General features: G+C 36.3%; 2 protein-coding genes, 1 long non-coding RNA gene and 1 other non-coding gene across 6 annotated transcripts; 2 read left to right on the top strand and 2 right to left on the bottom strand.

Moving 5' to 3' along the window:
• Positions 1-25: 25 nt before the first annotated feature.
• LOC147297000 (NAD(P)-binding Rossmann-fold superfamily protein) lies at positions 26-6,235 on the bottom strand. 3 transcript variants are annotated; one of them, XM_086242704.1, is made up of 17 exons: positions 6,006-6,235; positions 5,229-5,474; positions 4,984-5,145; positions 4,728-4,778; positions 4,459-4,593; positions 4,265-4,288; positions 4,009-4,120; positions 3,740-3,865; positions 3,541-3,590; positions 3,238-3,396; positions 2,759-2,854; positions 2,552-2,667; positions 2,311-2,434; positions 1,988-2,101; positions 1,703-1,783; positions 1,391-1,574; positions 26-275 (listed from the first exon to the last, which is right to left on the bottom strand). In XM_086242704.1, the coding sequence occupies exons 1-16, from the start codon at positions 6,063-6,065 to the stop codon at positions 1,428-1,430; spliced, it is 1,803 nt and encodes a 600-aa protein (XP_086098830.1). In that variant the 5' UTR covers positions 6,066-6,235; the 3' UTR covers positions 26-275; positions 1,391-1,427. The 3 variants fall into 3 exon arrangements, with proteins under 3 accessions (XP_086098830.1, XP_086098822.1, XP_086098836.1); XM_086242696.1 differs by lacking the exon at positions 26-275 and adding an exon at positions 867-1,065 and having other exon boundaries at positions 6,006-6,234; XM_086242710.1 differs by lacking the exon at positions 26-275 and adding an exon at positions 1,097-1,286.
• Positions 6,236-6,475: 240 nt separating this feature from the next.
• Positions 6,476-6,672, top strand: LOC147297001 (U2 spliceosomal RNA). Its single transcript, XR_015120116.1, has one exon. It is a non-coding gene; the product is annotated as a U2 spliceosomal RNA (small nuclear RNA).
• Positions 6,673-12,212: 5,540 nt separating this feature from the next.
• Positions 12,213-12,948, top strand: LOC147297002 (B-cell lymphoma 6 protein). Its single transcript, XM_086229481.1, has one exon. It carries the CDS (start codon positions 12,337-12,339, stop codon positions 12,616-12,618), a length of 282 nt encoding a protein of 93 aa, XP_086085607.1. The 5' UTR covers positions 12,213-12,336; the 3' UTR covers positions 12,619-12,948.
• Positions 12,949-18,208: 5,260 nt separating this feature from the next.
• Positions 18,209-20,306, bottom strand: LOC147297003 (uncharacterized). Its single transcript, XR_015123922.1, has 2 exons — positions 19,845-20,306; positions 18,209-19,504 (listed from the first exon to the last, which is right to left on the bottom strand). It is a non-coding gene; the product is annotated as an uncharacterized LOC147297003 (long non-coding RNA).
• Between the last annotated feature and the right edge of the window lie 1,263 nt (positions 20,307-21,569).

Below are 21,569 nucleotides of genomic sequence, written 5' to 3' on the forward strand. Positions count from 1 at the left end.
CTCATTCAGACAGACTTGTGGGTCCTCCAGTTGCAGTATTTGCTAGCAATAAACAAAGGGAATAAATAGGGTGTGGAATCAGGATCATGAACATATCATTATGCAGAGAGGCAAGGATTTCTTTTGCATGTGGCAGCAGTGCTAGCTTGACAGACTTCTAAAGATTTCCTGCTGCAGTTCTGATTCAGAATTTCCAGCTGTACAAGCAGATCCCTACTTTTAGTATAACAAGGTCAGGCTACTTAAAAGGGAGAGCTTCCATCAAAGCTTATTACCTACATTGCACAGAGAAAGAGAGCTGTCAAACTATGCGGCTCTTCCCATTCACACTTTTGCCTATTTGGTTTTACATCTACAATGTGATTAACTGATAAGAAAATGGTAACTGATGCTAAAACTGTCAGCTGCTGAAAGCTACACTAGGCCTCACTCTACCCCTCTCACTACAGGGTTAGCTGGCTTCTTATTGAATATTTTTGTGCTTTTTTTTAGTCACAATAATTTTTTTGGGACCTCTCTCTATAAAATGAGAAAAAAAAAAAAAAAAAAGAGCTCAACTATGTAAATGGAATGGTACGTAGCTTTTCCAAATTTCAATTTGTTACACACTTATACTCGCACTCCACTGGTTGCATTTGCAAAAACTTGGAACTCAATCGAGTGAAATAATCCAATGCTTCTACTCGTGACACTGCTTATTTTCTTACTGATTGAGGAAGGTGCATCATAACAACCCTGAAAAAAGTTGCTTTTTTTTTTATTAAAGAAATGTTGTCATGCCAACACAAACCACAGAACTATAAATATTGGAATTTACGGGGTTGCTGCAGAGATGGTTAAAAGGGAATTTTTTTGGGAGTAAAAAGGAGTTGAAAAAGGACTTGCTTGCATGGAGGGCTTCAAACTCCTGTTATATAGATATAAAATGTAGAGATACTGTATATACAATAAGTGGAAACCTCTGTAGCCAAGTGAGGTCTATTTTCCCTCCAGAACCCTATAATCTTTATCGCTTACATGTTCCTATATAAGTCTCTGCCTATCATCTTCTAGGGGTATATACACCTGCATTGAGACAGAGACGGAAGGTAGCATTTTATCAAAAGGTTATGTACAGTAGTTACAAGAAGCATAAGCCATGGTCCGCGGTTGTTTCCAATATGCTCCATTGATCAGTCAAAATCAGTGGCTTGATAAAGGACCAACATGCGTATTCAATGTAATGCACCTATATCTATGAAGTTTTTTATATACTTTGAATCATATAGCTTCAAATTTATTTCAAACTGCAAATGAGAAAAATATTCTGTTTTCAGATTTCTTCTCATTGCTGAGAGAATTAACATCCATAGGTCAAAATGGTAAATCTATTAAGCTCCACTATACTTACAGAGTTAAGGTTGAAAAGCGAGCTCTATGCATAAGCATTACACTGGTACAGGATTTTGTTCCAAGGTTTCTTTTCCTGTAATTCCATCCTTCAAAGTTTTAAAGTAAACATCATACTCCTTCTCGGGAGGTGGATTTTCAGGGTCCACTGTAAATGGCTCGCTAAATGGTATGACACTTTTAACCTGCAAGGGAGTTGTGAGTATGTGACATTGTCCAGAGGTTTTTAACTAAGAAGAAACATAAATTGGTGATTTCCAAAAGCAAATTACAGCCACAGTACACAATTAATGGAAATGAGTTGGGGTGTGACCTCAAATGTCTTGCCAGAAGCAAATGGGCTTTCTAATGCAGCAACACAAATTTGAGCAACCTCTTCTCTTGATATCTTACCCTGTATATTATAATATATATCATAACATTAAGAAATATTACTGTATGAGAAACGGGCCATTAACAATTATCTGCTGTCCAAGAACCCAATTTCAGAAGTATACTTTTAATACTATTCCAATGGATATTTAGACATGGAGAGATCAATATATCACCAAGCATACAACAAAATTGGAACATCAATCTTCCATTTAATTATGCATACCGTAATATTGTCTCCTTGATCGAAAAGGAGATCTGCTCCGGCAGGTTCCTCAGTTAAAGCACAAGGCCTCACAATCGTATATGGAATTCCACTTTCCCGTATTAAATCCTCCCCCTGTTATAAAACTGACAAATGTAAGAAATTGAAAAGAGCTAAAATGTGAAATTTTGGTTTTCTCTTTAAATGACCTACAATGAAGCAATAGGGATGAGGATTGGGTACATGCAAATATCAGTATAAGATGAAATAAACTATCAGGCCCCAATATGAGTAATAAATATAGGTCAAATTTTCACACAGCTTGCACTGGATTAGGATGAAACCTTCAACTTGAATGTCAGGATAAAACCCAATTCCTTGTTCAAGCGAACAGCAGGAGGTTGTTTACTCAGATCAAGTTCAGGCCTGTCAGGTCGGGTAACTCCTGCAGATCCTACATGTACAAACCTACATGTGACACAAACAAAGGAGATGAGTTAAAGAATAAAGCCAGAAAGTGCACCTAGCAGATCAATTCTGTTCAGTCATAAGAAAATAGTAAAACAAAAATTAAAGATCATGAACCTGGGAGTTATAGGTTCTTTTAGATATGCCCGTATGCTTGATAGTGGGAGCTTAAATGCACCTTCCACAAAAGTAGGATTCAGTTTCCCATCATATTCAAACTTGCTGAACATAAGCTGCAATTGTTTTGAATTTCTCATCAATAAACATAGAAGAAAATCTTGAAGTGAAAGTATAGACTAAACAAAAGGTGCTACAGAAATGTGCCTGCAATGACAAAATATTGCTCGGGTCAAATGGTGGCGCATCAGGTACAGTTCGTGCTCGAAATATCGGCTTCAAAGAAGAAAAAGGCACACGTACCTGGAAAAACAATTGGCAGAGTTTGAGACTTTTACTAACAATTTTAATATTCAATTTAAAAATACTCGTGCTTCAAAAATATCCCCAAAATTAATATAGGTCGGAGAAATCAGGTCTTCAAACCTTATTTCAATTCATGAAATTGTGTCCTGAAAACAGATTTCAACAAACAACTTAAAGCTGACTTATAATCTTGTTTTCAAGATGCAATTTCCTAAGCTAAAATCAGGTTTTGAAAACTGGATTTCTCATGCTGCAACAATTTTGGAATTGGTATTGAAGTGACAGCATTTCTTAAATTTGATTGTAAGTTGTAAGAAGTCCCAAAAACCCGAGATGGAGATTGTATATCACAACTCATTGATCATGGGGCTATTACTTACTGTCTGCCACTGGTCTCCTACAGTGTCAAAGCCTGCTGTGTAACCAACAGTATCCCAATCACGGCTTGTGCGAACAATTAATTTATAGCGACGGCCATCACCTTTAAGGCGCAGTTCCAAACCATCATATGCAGAGAGATCCTCAGGTGTTGATAGATTCTAAAAACAAGCACAAGTAAATTTAGGGAAGTAAACTCAGCGAATTGTTCATCCATTAAATATGGAGTTAATAAATAAATAAAATCCATTCAACCATATAACTTGTTTGAACCTGATAACTAGAATACCACCATTGCTCTTTACCTTTGTTCTGATACTAGTAAAACCACCATTGTTTGCAGTGGAAACAACTCCTGAAGAAGATGTACCAAATAAATTAATGTTTAAATAAATGCATCCAAATCCAAATATGAAAAAAGAACAAAGTCACTCTAGTTCTAATAGAATCACCAGTAAGAGAACAATAAACAGGGCAAAATTCTAGAGTTTGAAAAGGGCAGACCTTTAAAAAGCCCAGTTGGTCCACCATTTTCACCGCCATTTGGGTTAATCTGAAATGTACTTTCACTCACTCCACCCATCACAACATCATCTAAAGCACCCCAAGACATTTCCCTATAATTATTATCTGCAAATTAGAACCAAGAGAAAAGAATCTGAATTGGTATACATACTTGTTCACAAAATATATTATAAGCATAGCATTAAAGACCAAGTATAAGACAGCAGCAAGGATGCTGAACAGTGGTTTCACCGTACAGAAGAGTGTACCTTCAAATCCAAATAGTAGTCTTCCATTTTGAAGACCAACACTTTCTTTTACAGCATTGATCAAGTTTTTCATCCCAATGTACTCCACCATTTCAGGTGAATCCCCCTTGATCTGCTTCCACCGATCAACCAATGCTTCATAGTTACTAAGAAGAACATATAAAATAAATGGGAAGATAATTCAAGTTCCAAATTAAATTTTATATTCAAGAAAACTCTGACTCCATATATAAAATTTCGGCAATCAGTTCCCCACCTCTGGTTCAAAGAACTTGATTCCCTGTACAACACCATATTTGAATGTCAAGTTCCTGCTTAAGACAAACAATAACTGGAATATAATGCAGGCAAGCAAATAATTTACAAGATAAAAGGCTTGCTGGTCCAAGTTTACAACAAATAGAAGTTAAAAAATGAAGTGTCTTCAACTTAACAATGTTTATAACATACTTGGCTGTATTTTTGCCTGTCAGGAGTGTCCCCTTCCTTTGGGCCAACAATGACAGAAACAGCATTAATCACTCTCCTCACTCCTTTGAAGTGCTCAGGGACCAGAGTACTCTCCTTAGTAATGTCTCCAACAATCTGAGATTTTTCCAGGAAAAAGGTCACCATTGACAACATAAAATGTAAAGAAATAAAACCAAAATCATAACAAAGTAGGAATTACAAACAAATTTCCATCAAGGAAATTGAAGATACATGGGTTGCTAGCTCACCAAGTCGATATCCGGGCCTAACATTTGTCTTGCTTTTTCTTCATTTCTAACCTGACAGAAGTTTATATGAAACTAAATAAATTCGAGAAAGGAAAAAAGTAAGCAGTAAAGGTAATTTGAAAATATGAAAATCAGAACGGAGATGTTTATATTTATTTTATCCTTCTTGTTTTCTCAATTGTTCTGCAGCAGGAAACCACACCTGTGAGCCAAGATATGCATTATGCATTAAATTAAAAAGGTAAGAGCAGAATACCAATACTCGGACTGGAATTCCTTTCTTCCGTAAGATGTTGACTACCCTTCGACCTACACCACCAGTTGCTCCAGCCACTAGGACGGCCCCAGAAGTTTCCATTCTCTTCACCGGTGTCCTAGGTGATGGGCTGGATAGTTTCTCAATCAGAGACTCAATGAACTTCAAAAATAATAAATTGTTGTTAGCTGAGACGTAATCAATTTTCACTTTTAGATAAGTTGAAAAGTTTAGTAGTGTCCAACCTTAGCAGGAGAGGGAGGCTCGTTGAAGAAATATAATGTTTTCAAAAATCTAGTCAAGTCCCAACCCTGCTTTCCAGCTTCTGCTGCTGATATGGATAATTTATACGTTCTTGGAGAGAGATGACCGGAGTTTTGTTGGTGGAGAAAGGTCAGTGGTCGAAGAAACGGTTTAGGAATTGGAGAGGACAGCAACTGAGGATGTAAAGATTTTTTAAAATGGTTCCTACCAACAGGTGATGAAAAATCCTGCAATGTCAAGCCATCAAGTAATTAAATTATAACAATTAAAATTCACTAAGTATTCTCCTGCAGCAAATTTTGTTAACTTATTATACATGATTGTAGGCACAATTCACAAGAGAAACTCCCAGTTATTTCTTCTAGAACATGCAGATTAAATGAGTAACAGTGCAATTTGTTTTGATTGCTCCTAGAAATGAGTTGAACCATGCAGCAACTGTTTAGGACTCAAAGCAGATACAATTTGTCACCTACTCATTCACCCACCACAAACTGAAATTCATTTGGGGGAAACCTTGCTTCACAGAGTTTTGATAGGCATAGCAAGAAAATTACACAACAAAACCACTCCAACTTTAAAACCCACTTCCCAAATTGGGTGGGTCTGTGTAGCTATGACCATATGGGACTTTAGACTATGCTAAACACCAAAATGGCTACGTTCCCTAAACATGCTCATTAATCATTATTGTTTTATTAAGGAATACAATTTGTACAATACAAAGCACTAACATCGATCGAAATCATGTGGGTTACCTGAAGATTGAGAGCGGAGGACGACAAGGGCGATGATAGCTTAATGACACCAAATCCCATTTTCAAAGAGAGTTGGAAACAAAACTCAAGACCCTTCAGGGTATTATCTTGTTGCTTAAAGAGCTGATATTCGAATAGGAGTGAGTAAATACAGACCACATACACAAGGGCTGAATGGTAAACACCACACTAAACCTTTGGCAGTCGGAAGTGAGTCAAGTGACTCATAAGCAGTTTTGTTCGCTCATTGCTATACTGAGTTGGCTGGTAATGATAGGAAAATGGTATTGACGGTTGCCACGCGCTGGTTCACTTCCAGCCATTGATACGTGGTGGGGGGTCCCAAAATAAATGATAAGAGAATGTTGTATTGGACTATTTGCGTTCGTTAATCCCACATCGACAATCTAGTGAAATAGCGAAGTAGCACTGTCGACATTTAAAATTGGAAGCGAGCATTTGTGAAACTCATACCTTTCTCGGCCTTTTGGCTAAGATCAAGTGTAGTATCTGTTCTTATCAGTTTAATATCTGATACGTGGCCCAATGGGTCACATGATATTAAATTAATTTTTTTCAAGGGGAAGGTCCATCACAGTAGCTTGCTACTGGGCCCTTCACGCGTCCCCCATGCGCTGCACTATAGCACGGGCCTGGCGCACCCTTCCAAGACTAGTCTAATTGTTTCAGGCCCAAGATGTCAAATTGAACGGCCCATTCATTCACATTTTACAATACAAAATGTAGCCAAACTCAATGTACGGGCTGTGTGGTTTATTAGCATGAGCAAGTGAAATTACAGGAAAGTTTTCTTATTCTAAAATAATTTAGGGTTAAATACAAAAATGATCCACGAACTTTACAGTGAAAAAGCAATACAAATGTTAACTTTCATTGAAAAATTTAACGAAAACTGATCATGTGCACAGCAAGTGACCACATTTTCAAAGGCATTTTAATCCGTTCATCACATTTTCATGTGACCAATTCCGTTAATTTTTTGATGAAAATTAACATTTGTACTAGTTTGATACAACTTGGAAAGTTCGTGGACCAAATTGACATTTTTTATAATTAGTGAACTAAATTGAAATTCACTGTAAAGTTTGTAGACCATTTTTGTATTTAACCCAATAATTTAAAATAAAAAGATTCCTACAAGCAAGAATGAGCCGTGACAGGTTGGACTTAGATCTTAGCTATCTGATCAGTATGAGTCGTGTTAGACTTAAATTTTAGCTACTTTATTGACATTAGCAAATTATTATATAATATGACACGAAAACACAAATAAGTTCAACTTAAACAAATCGAACCAGCATGAAGTGGACATCTTACACCTATGGCCCCATAGGACATGATATAGTTGATCTTAGCTAATTATGCAAATGGAATAATATTAAAGGACTCAATTCATTCTTTTCTTATGAATCACATTCTACCATACCAAATCATAAAGTACTGCCCTCAATGCCACACAAGACCCAAAAAAAAAGTAGAGAGAAAGAAAAGGGGCCCTCAACTTGATGATGTATTAGTCCAAAAAAGACTTTATGATGTATGGTGCGAGTCGTGCGACAAGATAAACGTTTTTGGGCGTGGGAGCAGATAAATCTCGTCTCTAAGGAAGACATTGACGAATGGTTTAAGGGCATTTTGTTGACATTCTACCCTACAATTTCTTCTTTGTTGGGCCATTTTGTGCCGACAGTGCAGGAAATTCAACACATACTAGTATACTACAGAGTCTACAGTGACTTCTCTTGGATTTGGGCGCTTATGTTTCTGCATTATGTGTGCAAATCATGCATATACTTTTGTTAATTTTATGCATATGGCCTGTATTGGTAGCATGTAAGTCAACAATATTGACATGGTTTTGTCTGTAATGGGCATGGCCATGGAATCGAGGCCTCCCTGGCTCTGATTTTTCCTTTTCTAATTTGTATTGTGCATCATGCATTATCAATTATAAATCAGATTCAAAGATTTTGATCTTAGTTCTCCTATCGTTGTGATTCAATGGACTGATGTACGTGGTGCCATGACAAGTACTTATATAACGCATAGCATTTCATATGATCAATTGCTTTCTATATACAAGATATCCAGGTGAAAATGCTTGCATGTTCATGTTTCCAAACTAGTGTTTAAATAAAAATAAAACCCAAGAAAATTAACAAGATCAGCAAAAGGGTCCTACGAAAACCAAAGAAATGGTTCATGGGATATGATATACTAATTAATTAAGTAGAGTAAAAAGCAGACCCGGCCATAAGGGGTTGTCACCAGAAAATGTATAAAATCTTTTGATATCTCTTCTCGGAGAGTTGAAACATGGAATAATATTAATTAATTGATTAATTATAATGATGGTCCATCATTCATATCTAGTTAATCTAATGAGAGGAGTTGTTGCTGACTTTCTCTATATATACAAAATGCATGACTTTCGGCCAATTATATATGCAGTACGTGACATACAAGTTACAAAGTCAAACACTCCAACTCTTATCAGTTATCATAATTCACAGCCTACTTGACTAATTGTCAGTGCAGTACATGAAGCAAATTCATTGATTACGAAATAATTGTTAGATTAGAAGTAGCCAAATCTCTAGTCTTGTATTCTTAACCACTTGTTCTAAAACTAAAACAAAAGAATTTTCACGATTCTGTTTAGTCCTAGATCAGCCTCGTAGCTAGGCACAATTTAATTAATTTTTGTCAAGTCAAACTTTCTTAAAAATGTTATAATCAATAAGCTTTATTGATTGCTAATAAAGACTGTAGTCCACGTCTCGCATACTTCATTGACCTCATGGTGCTGAGAAAAGCTGGGAGATAGTGACGGAATTAGATTCTTTCTTTCAAGTATCATAATTCTATTATTTTATAATTAATAAACAATTTTTAAGGTGATTATGGTTGCATAACAACACTACAAAATTGTTAGCTAGGTGGCCAAGCATAATATTCAATGACCTCTTACACCTCTGCATTCTGCAGCAGCTAGTCCCACGAAACCGCGTGTGTAGCAACTGCCTAACCTATTTTAAGGTTATGAACTTCATTCATACTAAATATAGAACTATTTAACTAAATCCAAAAGATTTCATTCAATTAAAGTAGCTTCACTCTTAATTAATTAGCATCGATCGCTAAACACATACATAAAATATATATATATATATAGGAAATTTTTTTAAATACGAACATTTATATTTATTTACATAAAAAAAAACACTGAGACCGATGCTTTATTGTTTACCAAAGTCCGCAGTTGAGCAGTTGAGCCTAAGATATATTATCATATATTCATACCCCACCAGAGCGGTAGAGAGCCTGCCGTGCCAAGTTTTGTAGATTCTCGCTGGCTAACTAGAAAAATAATGTGAAGCTACGTAGCCAGAATTTACAGGGCTGTAAATTTTTGGAGTTGAATTGTGAATAAAATAATTAATTTATAACGTCATACAACATGTCATTGCCATTGCAATTGTGTAATAAGGTGTATATGATAATCCTACGTATCTTATCAACTAATATACTAATTAATTAAAGCTCTTAGTCAAATTAAATCCTACTGAAGCATCACGTACACATAGTCCACTTTTTGCCACCAACTGTCATGGGTGTTCTTGGCATATATATCTTATTAATTTGTGATTAATTTTGTTTTTCTATAGATAAGGCCTTCTACAATGGTGATCTCTAAATATTCAATACTCAAATCAATTTTGGATATCAAAAAGTGTAAAAATATAGATTTTGAGGATCACCAACACACTGGTGTTGAGGCCCAAATATGAGGATATTAATATTTAACTCATTTATTTGTTGATGGGTCAGCCATTTAATTTGATGATAGGCAAGCCATTTAATAACTTTTATTTGTTGGTGGGTCAGCTATTTAATTTGGTTTTGAGTATAGTCTATACTCAAAACTGGGAATAACTTTTGAATTATACCCATTTTATATTCAAAAAAATGAGTTTGAGGATCAGATTCAGACTACATTGTGGAAGACCTAAGAGAACCAATAACAACAAACCCGATATCAGGCAAGTTGCATCCCGATAACACTTGACTTAGCCATGACAGTTAAACAACTGGGTTACAGCGGTACAGGGTCCAGACAAGTGCAACTAATTATACATGGCACCAAAAATCAATAAACTTTTTCTGACTCCAAATAAAAAGTAATGGCCATGTAATGTCCATTTGATGATAAAAGAAATCCATTCACATCAAAATGGTTTTGAATATATTATAAATATTTCATATACACTTTGTGGAAAGAACTTTAACAATTGTATTGAAAAAGAAAAGAGAAAGAAGGCAATGGTGAAATTCCAAATCGTTTTCTGATTCGTGGGGTTTAGCTATTCAGAGCAAGAAAGAAAAAGATCTTAACAAAGAAGTTAATTAGATGCTGTAGAACAAGAAGAATAAAAGGCTCCATCAAATTAGACCAAACGTAGCATTGCAATGTGACTATGATTCTGAGGATAAATTTTTTTTAAAAATAATTTTGCATATTATAATTTTGTAGATTCCACGTTACACTCGAAAATGGGAGACCATTGAAAAGGTGGTTTCCATTTTCTTCTCTTAGATTTGATTCAAATCCGAAGCTCTTTCCGACGTAAAAACAACTTCACTTTGGCGTTGTGAGGTAGGGACCACATGGATCTAACCCTTCAGCTTCACGGCTTTGACTTTGTCTTCCCATCCACGAGCTCAGCTGCTCAAGGCTACAGCTAGCTCGGCTGGGCTTGGCTAGTTGGCTTGGCAGGTTAAGTAGCCGCTAATTATTTGAATTTAGATATCAGTAATGCTACGCTTACTACATTTTTATACCACAATTTTATACCATCTTACATGACATTCATACATTGAACACTACAAATTAAAAAAAAAAAACCTAAAATATACATAAATATAGGTGCATTTTGGGAGCATCTTTGTTACTGCCAGCTGGCTAGATGTTTCTTTCAATTTATCTGTCTGTATAAATATTGTTTTGAGCTAGGTTCTTGCTCACTATTTTAAGAAAGAAAAACCTTGATCAATTTAAAATTCAAACCAAACCAGCAAAATCGAACAATCTAATTCACTCTTTTATAATTTTGATTGAACTCTTAACTCAATTGAAATATTGGATTAGATGAATTTCAAATAATCTAATTTAATTAGATTCATGATAATCGATTTAAGTGTCAAACTCTACCAAAATGAATTCATCGGCCAGTTAAAATTTTTTAAATAAAAAAAATGTTACATATTATATTCATGTTGAATTAAATTTTTACGTTATAAACAATGAGTTTGCATACAGCAGTAAATTCTATTTTATTTTTATTTAAGGAGGGAGAGTTAAGTTTGACCTTAAGACCTCTTAGTTATTTGGTGCAACACCAATTTTTATGTTGAGTACGTATTAAAGTTTAATTTTTAAAATTTGTGATTGAATATAAACAATAATTAAGTTTGAGTGGGTACGTTTCACATCTATTAAAGAAATAGTGTACAATATAATCAATTAAAATGGTTCAAATAGCATTACTCTTAAAATGATCCAAAGCCACTCTTTCGACACATCCAATCTTATCAACTTTGTGTCTATACTCTTTTTCTTTTTGTTTTTTAAAAATAATTCCGAATTTTATTTCTCTTCTATCACAAAAATATTAAGGACTCCCTCCCCGGATATAAACAAACTTAAAAAAATTGGCAATCGAGCCACAAGTAGTAGCAGCTAATGAAGCCGATGGAGCTGAAGGCATTAAATGAGGGGAAAAATGAGGGGGGGAGTTTTGGAAATTGATGCATTATGCATATGAAATTATCAATGTATGATTATGAAGTTACCGAGAAGGAACCAGTGGCCGGCGGCTTAGCTGAGCTCACACTATCTATCACCTAACTACAAGCCTCCAACTTCCACGCGGCCTTCTCACGCACACACTCTCTCTCTCTCTCTCTCTCTCTCTCTCTCTCTCTCACATCCATAAGACTATAATAGTCCATTGTATCAAAATTAATATTGTCACATTTCTCTGACTAATATGACTCCCCATCCCCACCACCCCATTTCTCCTCCAAATTTGATCTTTGACTAGGCCACCCCTCTTAGACTCCTCTAACGTGATCCCCAAGCGCTCTCTCTCTCACTAATCACTATATATACAAGGCATAACCCAATGAGACCACTCCCTCATTAACATTCAAAACCTTCCCTTTGCATTCATTGCCTTTTCCACACAAAACCCACAAACCCCCATCTCTCTTTGCTTTGTTAATTGATAATTTGATACAAACAATCACTATGCCTCGCATAAGCGCTTTGGCACTCATGTTTTTAGTGGTGTTGGCCTCATTTGTGTCGACTTTAGAAGCCAGAAAGCTCTTGGACACCAAGAATACCAAGGTGGGTTCCTTGGACGGGTCTCTGTTCCTCAGTGCCCTTCCCAAGGGCAAAGTGCCATCCTCTACCCCTAGCAAGAAGGGTCACGCCGTCGTCAATATCAACCGCCAGCTCATTGCTCGCCGTCTTATTACCAACGATCGGATTCTGCAGTCTGTTCCTAGCCCCGGTGTAGGCCATTAATTACTCTTCTATATTCCTACATCCTATATTTTTCCATTAGTTTGGTCTCTACAATTTTGGGTTTTATCTTTTTAATTTATTTTTTTGTTTTTGGTGGGTAGGTATAGAATTTAAAGAGCTGAAATTGAACTGTATAGACACTGTAGGAGTTGTTTATTTCGATCATTTTCTTGGGATTCATTTTGTAATATGAATCCCTTTAGAATTAAGACAGTTTTTACAAGCATTATGACATTGTATTTTTTTATTGTTCATAATCTTCTTTATTATTGGTTATTAACTTATTATTATGTCATCTTAATAATATCCAAGAAAAAATAGTTCGGAGAATTTTCAAAGAAGAGAGAAAGACATGCAGAGAAGAAAAGTAATAAAAGAAAAAGGTACCAAACACAAGGAAGTCAACTCTCTAAAGTGTAAACAACATTTCTCACTATGTTTATTCTGGTTGATTTGGCCTGCATTTGATTCAAAAGGTTGGCATGCATCTAATTCAGAGCTAGCCCTCCTACTAATTTAGCCCTTGTTGAAGTTCCACAAATAGGGCTTCTAATATTTGGTGGGTATTGGCCTATTGGGTATTCAAAGCAAAGCTTTCTTTTCATTGAATGTCGGAGCAAAATAGAAAAATATTTTTTAGATGGTGTTGGGAAATAAAATAATGCAATGGCAGTGTATAACAGTATATGTTGGCATATGGCATATATAATTAAAATGGCAACCATTTGGCTCCAAGGTGGTGCTGAAAGACAGAAAAGTATCGAAAAGGCAAAGCGCGTTTTCGAGAGCTATCCACCCCGGCCGGGACCGTCACATAAGCCATTACTTGGTGTTTGCTTTTTATAAAAATGGCATTGATTTGGAGTTGTATATATATGGTATTAAATTGACTGTTACCTTAATATTTTTTTTTTTTTTTGGAGATAGGGATTAAACTTGGGTGTATTGTGTATAATTGTACAACTATTTCAACTGGACTACCCAACCCAACAAACTGCACCTTAATTCTTTCTTTAATCATGACTTAATTATTTTATTGATTGTTTTATAGTATAATCTCTTTGTATAAATGTGAAACTTATTCTGTATATAATTTACTGAATGAGAATTATTTTAATATTTTAATTTACTTATTCATCTTCAATCAGTTTGCCCCATAAATTATTTTAATATTAAACAAAAACACTGAAATTTGATAGATTTATTCCAAAAAAATGGATTTACGTAGTAAATGTAAATCCAATGAGAAAATAAGTGGAAAGTGACTCTAATATCCTAACCATCAAGATTGACTTGGAAGTCTAGAATCAGATAAGCATGGTAGTGTTAGCTACAGTCTACATGTTTTGGTTGTTAGTCTCTGCAATTGGATCTTTAACTTTCAAATCACAACTTGTTAAATTGTAAGATCAAGTAGCTAGGTCACTGTTTGTCTTGTCTTAAGTTTCACATCTATTTATTATGGTTGTCTTCCTTAATGTTCATTTTGATTGACCAGGCCTAATTGGCTAATTGTATTTGGAACAGTCGTCATGCTAGTAGGTGCATTTGGACTGTCCAGTAGTCCTCCTCTATGTGCTAAGCAATAAAAACAAAGATTAAATATTAATGCCGACTTGGGTTAAGAGATTAATGACATATATGAAGCAATAAAAACAAACATTAATGACATGATTAATTCGACCTCTTTAAAAACATGTATTGACATAATGCAAAAACATGCATCAAACACATAAGGCACAAATTAGAACATATATCGAACCACCAAGCCAACCTTGGCTTTTCCAAACCAACATAGGGGCTCCACAAACCGCCCAGCCATTAATTTGGAACTCACAGGACCAAAAGGTCCAAACTTCCACTCTCTGTTTGTGAATTGTGATTTTGGATTTTTGGGCACAGATTAAATATGTTTCCATTAGATGCGGAAAGGCTTAATCTATTTTTGGCCATGTGCATGCACCAGTCCTCTTAGTCTTGGTCATTATAGTGACTAAGAAATCTGGGTGCAAGCAATTAGAAATTTGGTTCCAATATTTGTCGTCAAATGGTAATGGTCCTAATGGACAAATAGGCATATTCTGTTTGTTTACGCAGGGCGCAGCCTACCATACTGATGGTCGTTGTGGTTGGGGGTGTGACCTACAGTACATAGGCAGCGCTACCACGTACGAGATTTTTTTGACCGTTTGACTTTTACTTTATACCATTATGGAACCTCAATTTCAGCGAAAGTTCTTAAATAGAAAGTTTTCTTGCCACGTGCGTATCATTTGTTTTGTTATCAAGAAAAATAGAAGCAATGAACTTGTTGGAACTTTAAACTAAATTAACATACAAGAGACGCAACTCACCGGAGGCCAATTAAACTAGGGCCGGAGAGAGCAAGAATTTCTACTTTCTAGGCCCCATGTTGGGCCTCAGGCCCAAAATGAAGAAGAGACGTTAACACAAATGGCACAGGTGACAGGGCCTAATAACTTCAACTAAATCATTTTGGGATACACATGTGGGACTAATGGTCCCAATGGTCCCAATGTCATGAACTTAACTAGTGTCTTGAGGAATTAGGTGCCTTGTTGCTCCTATGGCTTGGGCCAGAAGGTGGGATAGGATGCTTAGCAACAACATGATGGGAAGCCACTGCAGCCACCTGGTGCAAATCTAACAGCAGCAACCTATTATGCACAACAGCTGGCTTCTTAGAAGCGCCTAATTGATAGGTTGAAGTTGCAGATGCTATGGCTGCCAAAATACAGAGAGATAATATTGTGAGGGTGAACAAGAAAGATGGTTTCTGACTGAAGGTGGACATCATAGCCAGAATTTGGTAGATTAATTTGGATAGATTCACATTTCACATACTAATGCACATGTGCTCATGGCTTATATATGAAGGAAAAGATCGTGGTCACAACTCACAACTACGGATATGACTTTTTGGATATATGCTAGCAAAGAATATAAATGATGACACTTTGGAAAGTGTTAAGGAGTGATAAGATAATTAATTTCGTCGGCTGGCTAGGTTTTTTCTGTCCATGATGTTCATGTTCTTGTTGCATATTGCAAATTTGCAAGCCTAGCCTATTGACATTGAATTTAGCCCATTTCTCCTACCTACCAATTTTATTTTCCACAAACCCCACATAGAAAAGACTTCATGATCCTTTACAACCTTTCACCCACTCAAAGAATCCTACCACCATCATTTGGACTTTGAAATTAGCTCCACTATTTTCACAGAAAGGTGAATGAAAAGGGCTTTCTTGATATGTTTAGCCTCACCTTTTGGAAAAAGCTCATGAAGGTTGAGCTTGAAAAAGTTATATATACGAAGTGTAGCTATCCCATTACACACTTTCTTTCTATTCTTCGTAGGGGCAAATTACAAATTGATAATTCCATTCAAAAACATTGAATAAGAATCGTGCTCTTGAAAGGCGTTTTTGAAACCAAATTCAACAATAAGGGCTAATCCACATTATACTTCATTACAAAACACTATGAAGGTCAATGACCTTGTACGTATTCTAGTACAAACGCTTTCTTTAGATAAATATAGGTCATACATATTATGTTGTGAGAGGAAAGTCATATGTTGACCTTCAAGTCAGTAGAAGAAGAAGCCTCGAGTATTTTTGTGGTCTAAAGAGGTGCAGGACAAGTTTATTGAAGTAGTCAATCAGTTGGGACTTGAAAGTGAGTCTTCTCCATCTCTATTCTCTTCTGCTAGCTAAGCTACACAATTGATCCATGTCTTGCTTTTGCTTTTGATATACTACATACACAGATGAGATGACCATCTTAATTATATCCTTCACTCATCATGTACATATTTTCTACTTTAATATATATTTATATTGATTTTATGCAGCAGCCGGTCCTGACAAAATTGTTGAGCTGATGAATGTTGAAGGACTTTCAAGCGTAAATGTGGGCGGCCATCTTTGGGTACTCATCTCATCCTAAAATTTGTTGTTACTTTCATAACAACTTAACTCGCCTTTAGGCTTTATGTAACTTAATTTGCTGCACGTACAAAATCTTGAATCAGATAGAAATCAAATTATTATTTCGACCCAGGAATTTGGCTATACATTTCATGGGGTTTAATAATATGCATACAAAGAATCAAATATGATCTTGTCATTACCATCATGCCATGATAGATTTAGAAACAGTACCTTTTAAAGAGTCATTGTAGTGAGAAAATAATTGCTTGAATTTTACTAAATCTAAATCTCTATTAATCTAATATTCTTGATTTGTTTCCCCATTAGAAAGCCTGCTGTATTGATCGGCAAACTTCTTGTAAAAGGAACCTCCCCTCATGCATCCGATCTGGCATTATATTAATGGGTTAAGCTAAACATTTCATGGGTTCATTTTAGGAAAGACTTTACCCTGTGGAGACCTTTCTTGAAAGGGCTCTTTACCAACAAAAAAAATAAACAAGGTTGTCCTATGATTTTGGATTTTCAGTAACTTTTTCACAGTGGCCAGTAGGCTTGTTAGAAATAAACTTTGGTTTTTGTCATACATACGTCCATGGTTACCGCTCTCACTTTGTGTTGCAGATATATAGGAATGACCTCAAAAAGCGTAACTGTGTGGCAACCCATCCAGCTACCTTGTTTGCTTCTTCTGAGGGGGAACATTCCTCTTACATGTGCAATGGTCCCCTAGAGGGGTTTGGAGGTCTACTACGCTCCTTAGCTGGATCAGGGAAGCTCTCAAATGCTGCTTTATCATCATGAACAGATTCTGGGATGCTTGGCAGATTAAACTCCCCAGCTGGTTTGAGCAAAGCAGGACAGCAATATCATGAAATTAACAAGTGTCTTGAGGAATTAGGTGCCTTGTTGCTCCTATGGCTTGGGCCAGAAAGTGGGGTAGGACGCTTAGCAACAACATGATGGGAAGCCACTGCAGCCACCTGGTGCAAATCTAACAGCAGCAACCTATTATGCGTAGGAAATAGCAGCTGGCTTCTTAGAAGCGCCTAATTGGTAAGTTGGAGTTGCAGATGCTATGGCTGCCAAAATACTGAGAGATAATATTGTGAGGGTGAAGAAGAAAGATGGTTTCTGACTGAAGGTGGACATCAAAGCCAGCATTTGGTAGATTAATTTAGACAGATTCACATCTCACATACAAATGAACATGTGCTTATGGCTTATTATATATTTAGGAAATCACGGTGGTAACAACTCACAAATACGTATAGACTTTTTGAATATATGTTAGCATAGAATATAAGACACTTTGGAAAGTTTGAGTAAGATGATAATTGATTTCGTGGGCTTGCTAGGTTTTTTCTGTCCATGATGTTCATGTTCTTGTTGCATAATGCAAGCCTTGCCTATTGACATTGAATTTAGCCCATTTTTCCTACCTGCCTATTTTATTTTCCACAGACCCTACATAGAAAAGAGTTCATGATCCTTCACAACCTTTCACCCACTCAAAGAATCCTACCACCATCATTTGGACTTTGAAATTAGCTCCACTCTTTTCACAGAAAGGTGAATGAAAAGGGCTTTCTTGATATGTTTAGCCTCACCTTTTGGAAAAAGCTCATGAAGGATGAGTTTGAAAAAGTTATATATAAAAAATTTAGCTATCCCATTACACGCTTTTGGCAACTTCTTTCTATTCTTGGAAGAGGCAGATTACAAATTGATCATTTCATTCATAAACATTGAATAAGAGATGAGGTTTTGGGATGAGCTCTTGAAAGGAGTTTTTGAAACCAAATTCAACAATAAGGGCTAATTCAAAAAGGATTGCATTGAATGCATCACATGCCTTTGGTGAGTGTGCTAACGAAGAACAGTAGCAGCAACCCTATCCGAAAGAATGAATTGTGTGTATATATGATGTAGCTTTTCATAATCATGATTGGGTGCATGTTGGTGATTTTGGGCAGTTGCAGGGCTCTGTTCACTACATGAGCTCATTTCTTAATATAGACGAGACTGTAAGCGGCATTATTGAGACCAATCAGATCGAGGAAGGGATATGTGTCCCAGAGCCTTTGAGAACTTACTTGGGAGAAGATTACTTGCTGCCATTCGTCTAGGTATAACTTGTCCTTTAAAAAGTTTAGCTATCCCATTACACACTTTTGGCAACTTCTTTCTATTCTTGGAAGAGGCAGATTACAAATTGATCATTTCATTCATAAACATTGAATAAGAGATGTGGTTTTGGGATGAGCTCTTGAAAGGAGTTTTTGAAACCAAATTCAACAATAAGGGCTAATTCAAAAAGGATTGCATTGAATGCATCACATGCCTTTGGTGAGTGTGCTAACGAAGAACAGTAGCAGCAACCCAATCCACTCAAGTGCATCTTATCTAAGCAGACCAACTTGTGCACAAAGTCTAGTCGAAGGGTTGTGTATGTAATTTGTAAAGGACAAGTTATACCTAGACGAATGGCAGCAAGTAATCTCCTCCCAAGTAAGTTCTCAAAGGCTCTAGGACACATATCCCTTCTTCTATCTGATTGGTCTCAATAATGCGGCTTACATTCTCGTCTATATTAAGAAATGAGCTCATGTAGTGAACAAAGCCCTGCAACTGCCCAAAATCACCAACATGCACCCAATCATGATTATGATAAGCTACATCATACATACACACAATTCATTCTTTCGAATAGGAATGTAGAACCAAAGGAAAGTTTTATAAGCACCTAACTCATTCTGACCATACTGGATTTCTAATTTTCTGGTGTAGTAGTATGTGCAGTTCGAACAGGTCGCCAAAATCACGTTTGAGTCCAAGGCAAGAAGCAATCCTTGTACAAAAAACCCCTGGGATGAGTCGAGACCTAATTTACTTGAAACCATCTTGAACACATTACATGGTATGTTCAGCTGGAAATCATAAAATTAAAATAGTTAGCAACCAATTTCAATATATCCAAATTTCAACAGCCGCTGCATCATATCAATTTCAATATATCCAAATTTCAACAGCCGCTGCATCATATCAATTTCAATATATCCAAATTTCAATACATGGGATCAGCCGCTGCATCATATCAATATAAATATAAATATATATTAAAGTAGAAAAATATATACATGATGAGTGAAGAATATAATTAAGATGGTCTATATCATCTGTGTATGTAGTATATCAACAGCAAAAGCAAAACATCAATTGCATGTGTAGCTAAGCTAGCAGAAGACAATAGAGATGGAGAAGACTCACTTTCAAGTCCCAACTGATTGACTGCTTCAATAAACTTGTCCTGCAGCTCTTTAGACCACAAAAATACTCGAGACTTCTTCTTCTTCTTCTGACTTGATGGGTCCTCCTCATTGTTATGTTCATCAGGTGAAACACTACCCTCTCCAATTCCAGACTTACTTTGGTGTTTGGCATCAAATTCCTTTGACTCATCCTCACCATCCAAAGCTCCACTGCTTTTAATTTGAGAGAGAGGATTCGAAAACATATCCATTGCGAGTTTGCCACTCGATGATCACCAACTTCAAACACCCGATGGCTGTCCTCCGCGGAGATGAATAATTTAGGGTATGTAATTTTGGGGATTTTTCGGGGAAGAGGTAAGTAAAGGAGGCTTCCAATCTTAGCCGCCCAAGAGAATGAACAGCTAAGATAATGCCACGTGTGCATAGGCATGTTTTTAACAATTTTATTTTTTATTTTTGTTTTTGTTTCAACGAGGGATAGGCCGGATAGCTAGGAAAAGGGAAATAAATGTTTAAAATTTGAAGGAAATTTGGCGACCCAAGTACCACCCTGCTCTCCCGAAACGGCGAAACCTCAATCCCCGATTCCATCGCTCTGTTCCTCCCTCCTTCGTTACCCAAAACCCTAGCTCTCTGTTCCTCGCTCCTTCATTAATTCTCTATAGTAAACCATGTTGGATATTACGCTTTTTCGAGAAGAGTGGGGTTCCGACCCCCAGAGGATTCGGGACTCCCAGAGAAGCCGTCAACGAAACATTGAGGAGGTCGACGAGGTCATACGACTTGACAGACTATGTCGCAAGCGTCAATTCGAGTTCGACACCATTCTCAGACTATACTTAGGCCCCGTCACTGTTAGTATTTTTTATCTCTCTCTTCCTTTAACTGGATGTGTAGTTAGATATCTGTTGTGTAGAGTGTGTAGGCGGTTAGGGTTTAGTTCAGTATTTTTATTTCAATATTGAGAAGCTGTTGTGTATTCTGAATATGATGATACTTAATTCTGTTACAGCCTTTTTAGTTCAATATTCAGCTTCATTTCTTTACTAAATATCATTATACTTGCGGTTAGTAGTTGCACTGGGGTATAAGGGTAGCACAAGTATTCTGATTAGAGACATATTAGGAGCTTAATAATGCAATTGATTCCTTAAAGTTCATTACAGTTTCTTAACCCTTTGTAATTTTTCTCTTTGGACATTTTAGTTGTTGTTTTACAGGTTACTGGTGATGATCAAGATAGTTACCTGATTGATTCACTGGAGATACCCATGTTAGCATTTAATGCTAACGAGTTGATACAAGCCACTCGCTTACCTTAGGTAGTAACAACGTGTTGTGTAGTTCGAACAGGTCGCCAGAATCACGTTTGAGTCTAAGGCAGAAAGCAATCCTTGTACAAAAAATCCTTGGATGAGTCGAGACCTAATTTACTTGAAACCATGTTGAACACATTGCATGGTATGTTCAGCTGGAAATCATAAAATTAAAATAGTTAGCAACCAATTTCAATATATCCAAATTTCACCCCTAGTCTCGATGAAACTTTATAGATAGACCCAATGAAACTTTCACAAATTTAAGTTTCATCATATTCGATGAAACTTTATAGATATATCCAAATTCAGGTGCCAAACTGAGAGAATTTAAATTTCAGAGGACAAAGTGAAAAAAAGTATATTTTACAGGAGCAATGGTGTAAATAAACTTTCGCCAAAAA

Source organism: Dryas octopetala, chromosome 1, assembly GCF_963921425.1.
Source record: "Dryas octopetala chromosome 1, drDryOcto1.1, whole genome shotgun sequence".
NCBI lineage: Eukaryota > Viridiplantae > Streptophyta > Magnoliopsida > Rosales > Rosaceae > Dryas > Dryas octopetala.

What these genes read in the sequence shown, in the direction of transcription:
- LOC147297000 (XM_086242704.1), bottom strand. Translation starts at nt 6,065, where the DNA reads ATGGGATTTGGTGTCATTAAGCTATCATCGCCCTTGTCGTCCTCCGCT. An exon ending in TAGGAGACCAGTGGCAGACA is followed by an intron (nt 2,855 to 3,237) that starts GTAAGTAATAGC and finishes TTGTTTTTCCAG; the next exon opens with GTACGTGTGCCTTTTTCTTC. An exon ending in ATCAAGGAGACAATATTACG is followed by an intron (nt 1,784 to 1,987) that starts GTATGCATAATT and finishes TATAATATACAG; the next exon opens with GGTAAGATATCAAGAGAAGA.
- LOC147297002 (XM_086229481.1), top strand. Translation starts at nt 12,337, where the DNA reads ATGCCTCGCATAAGCGCTTTGGCACTCATGTTTTTAGTGGTGTTGGCC.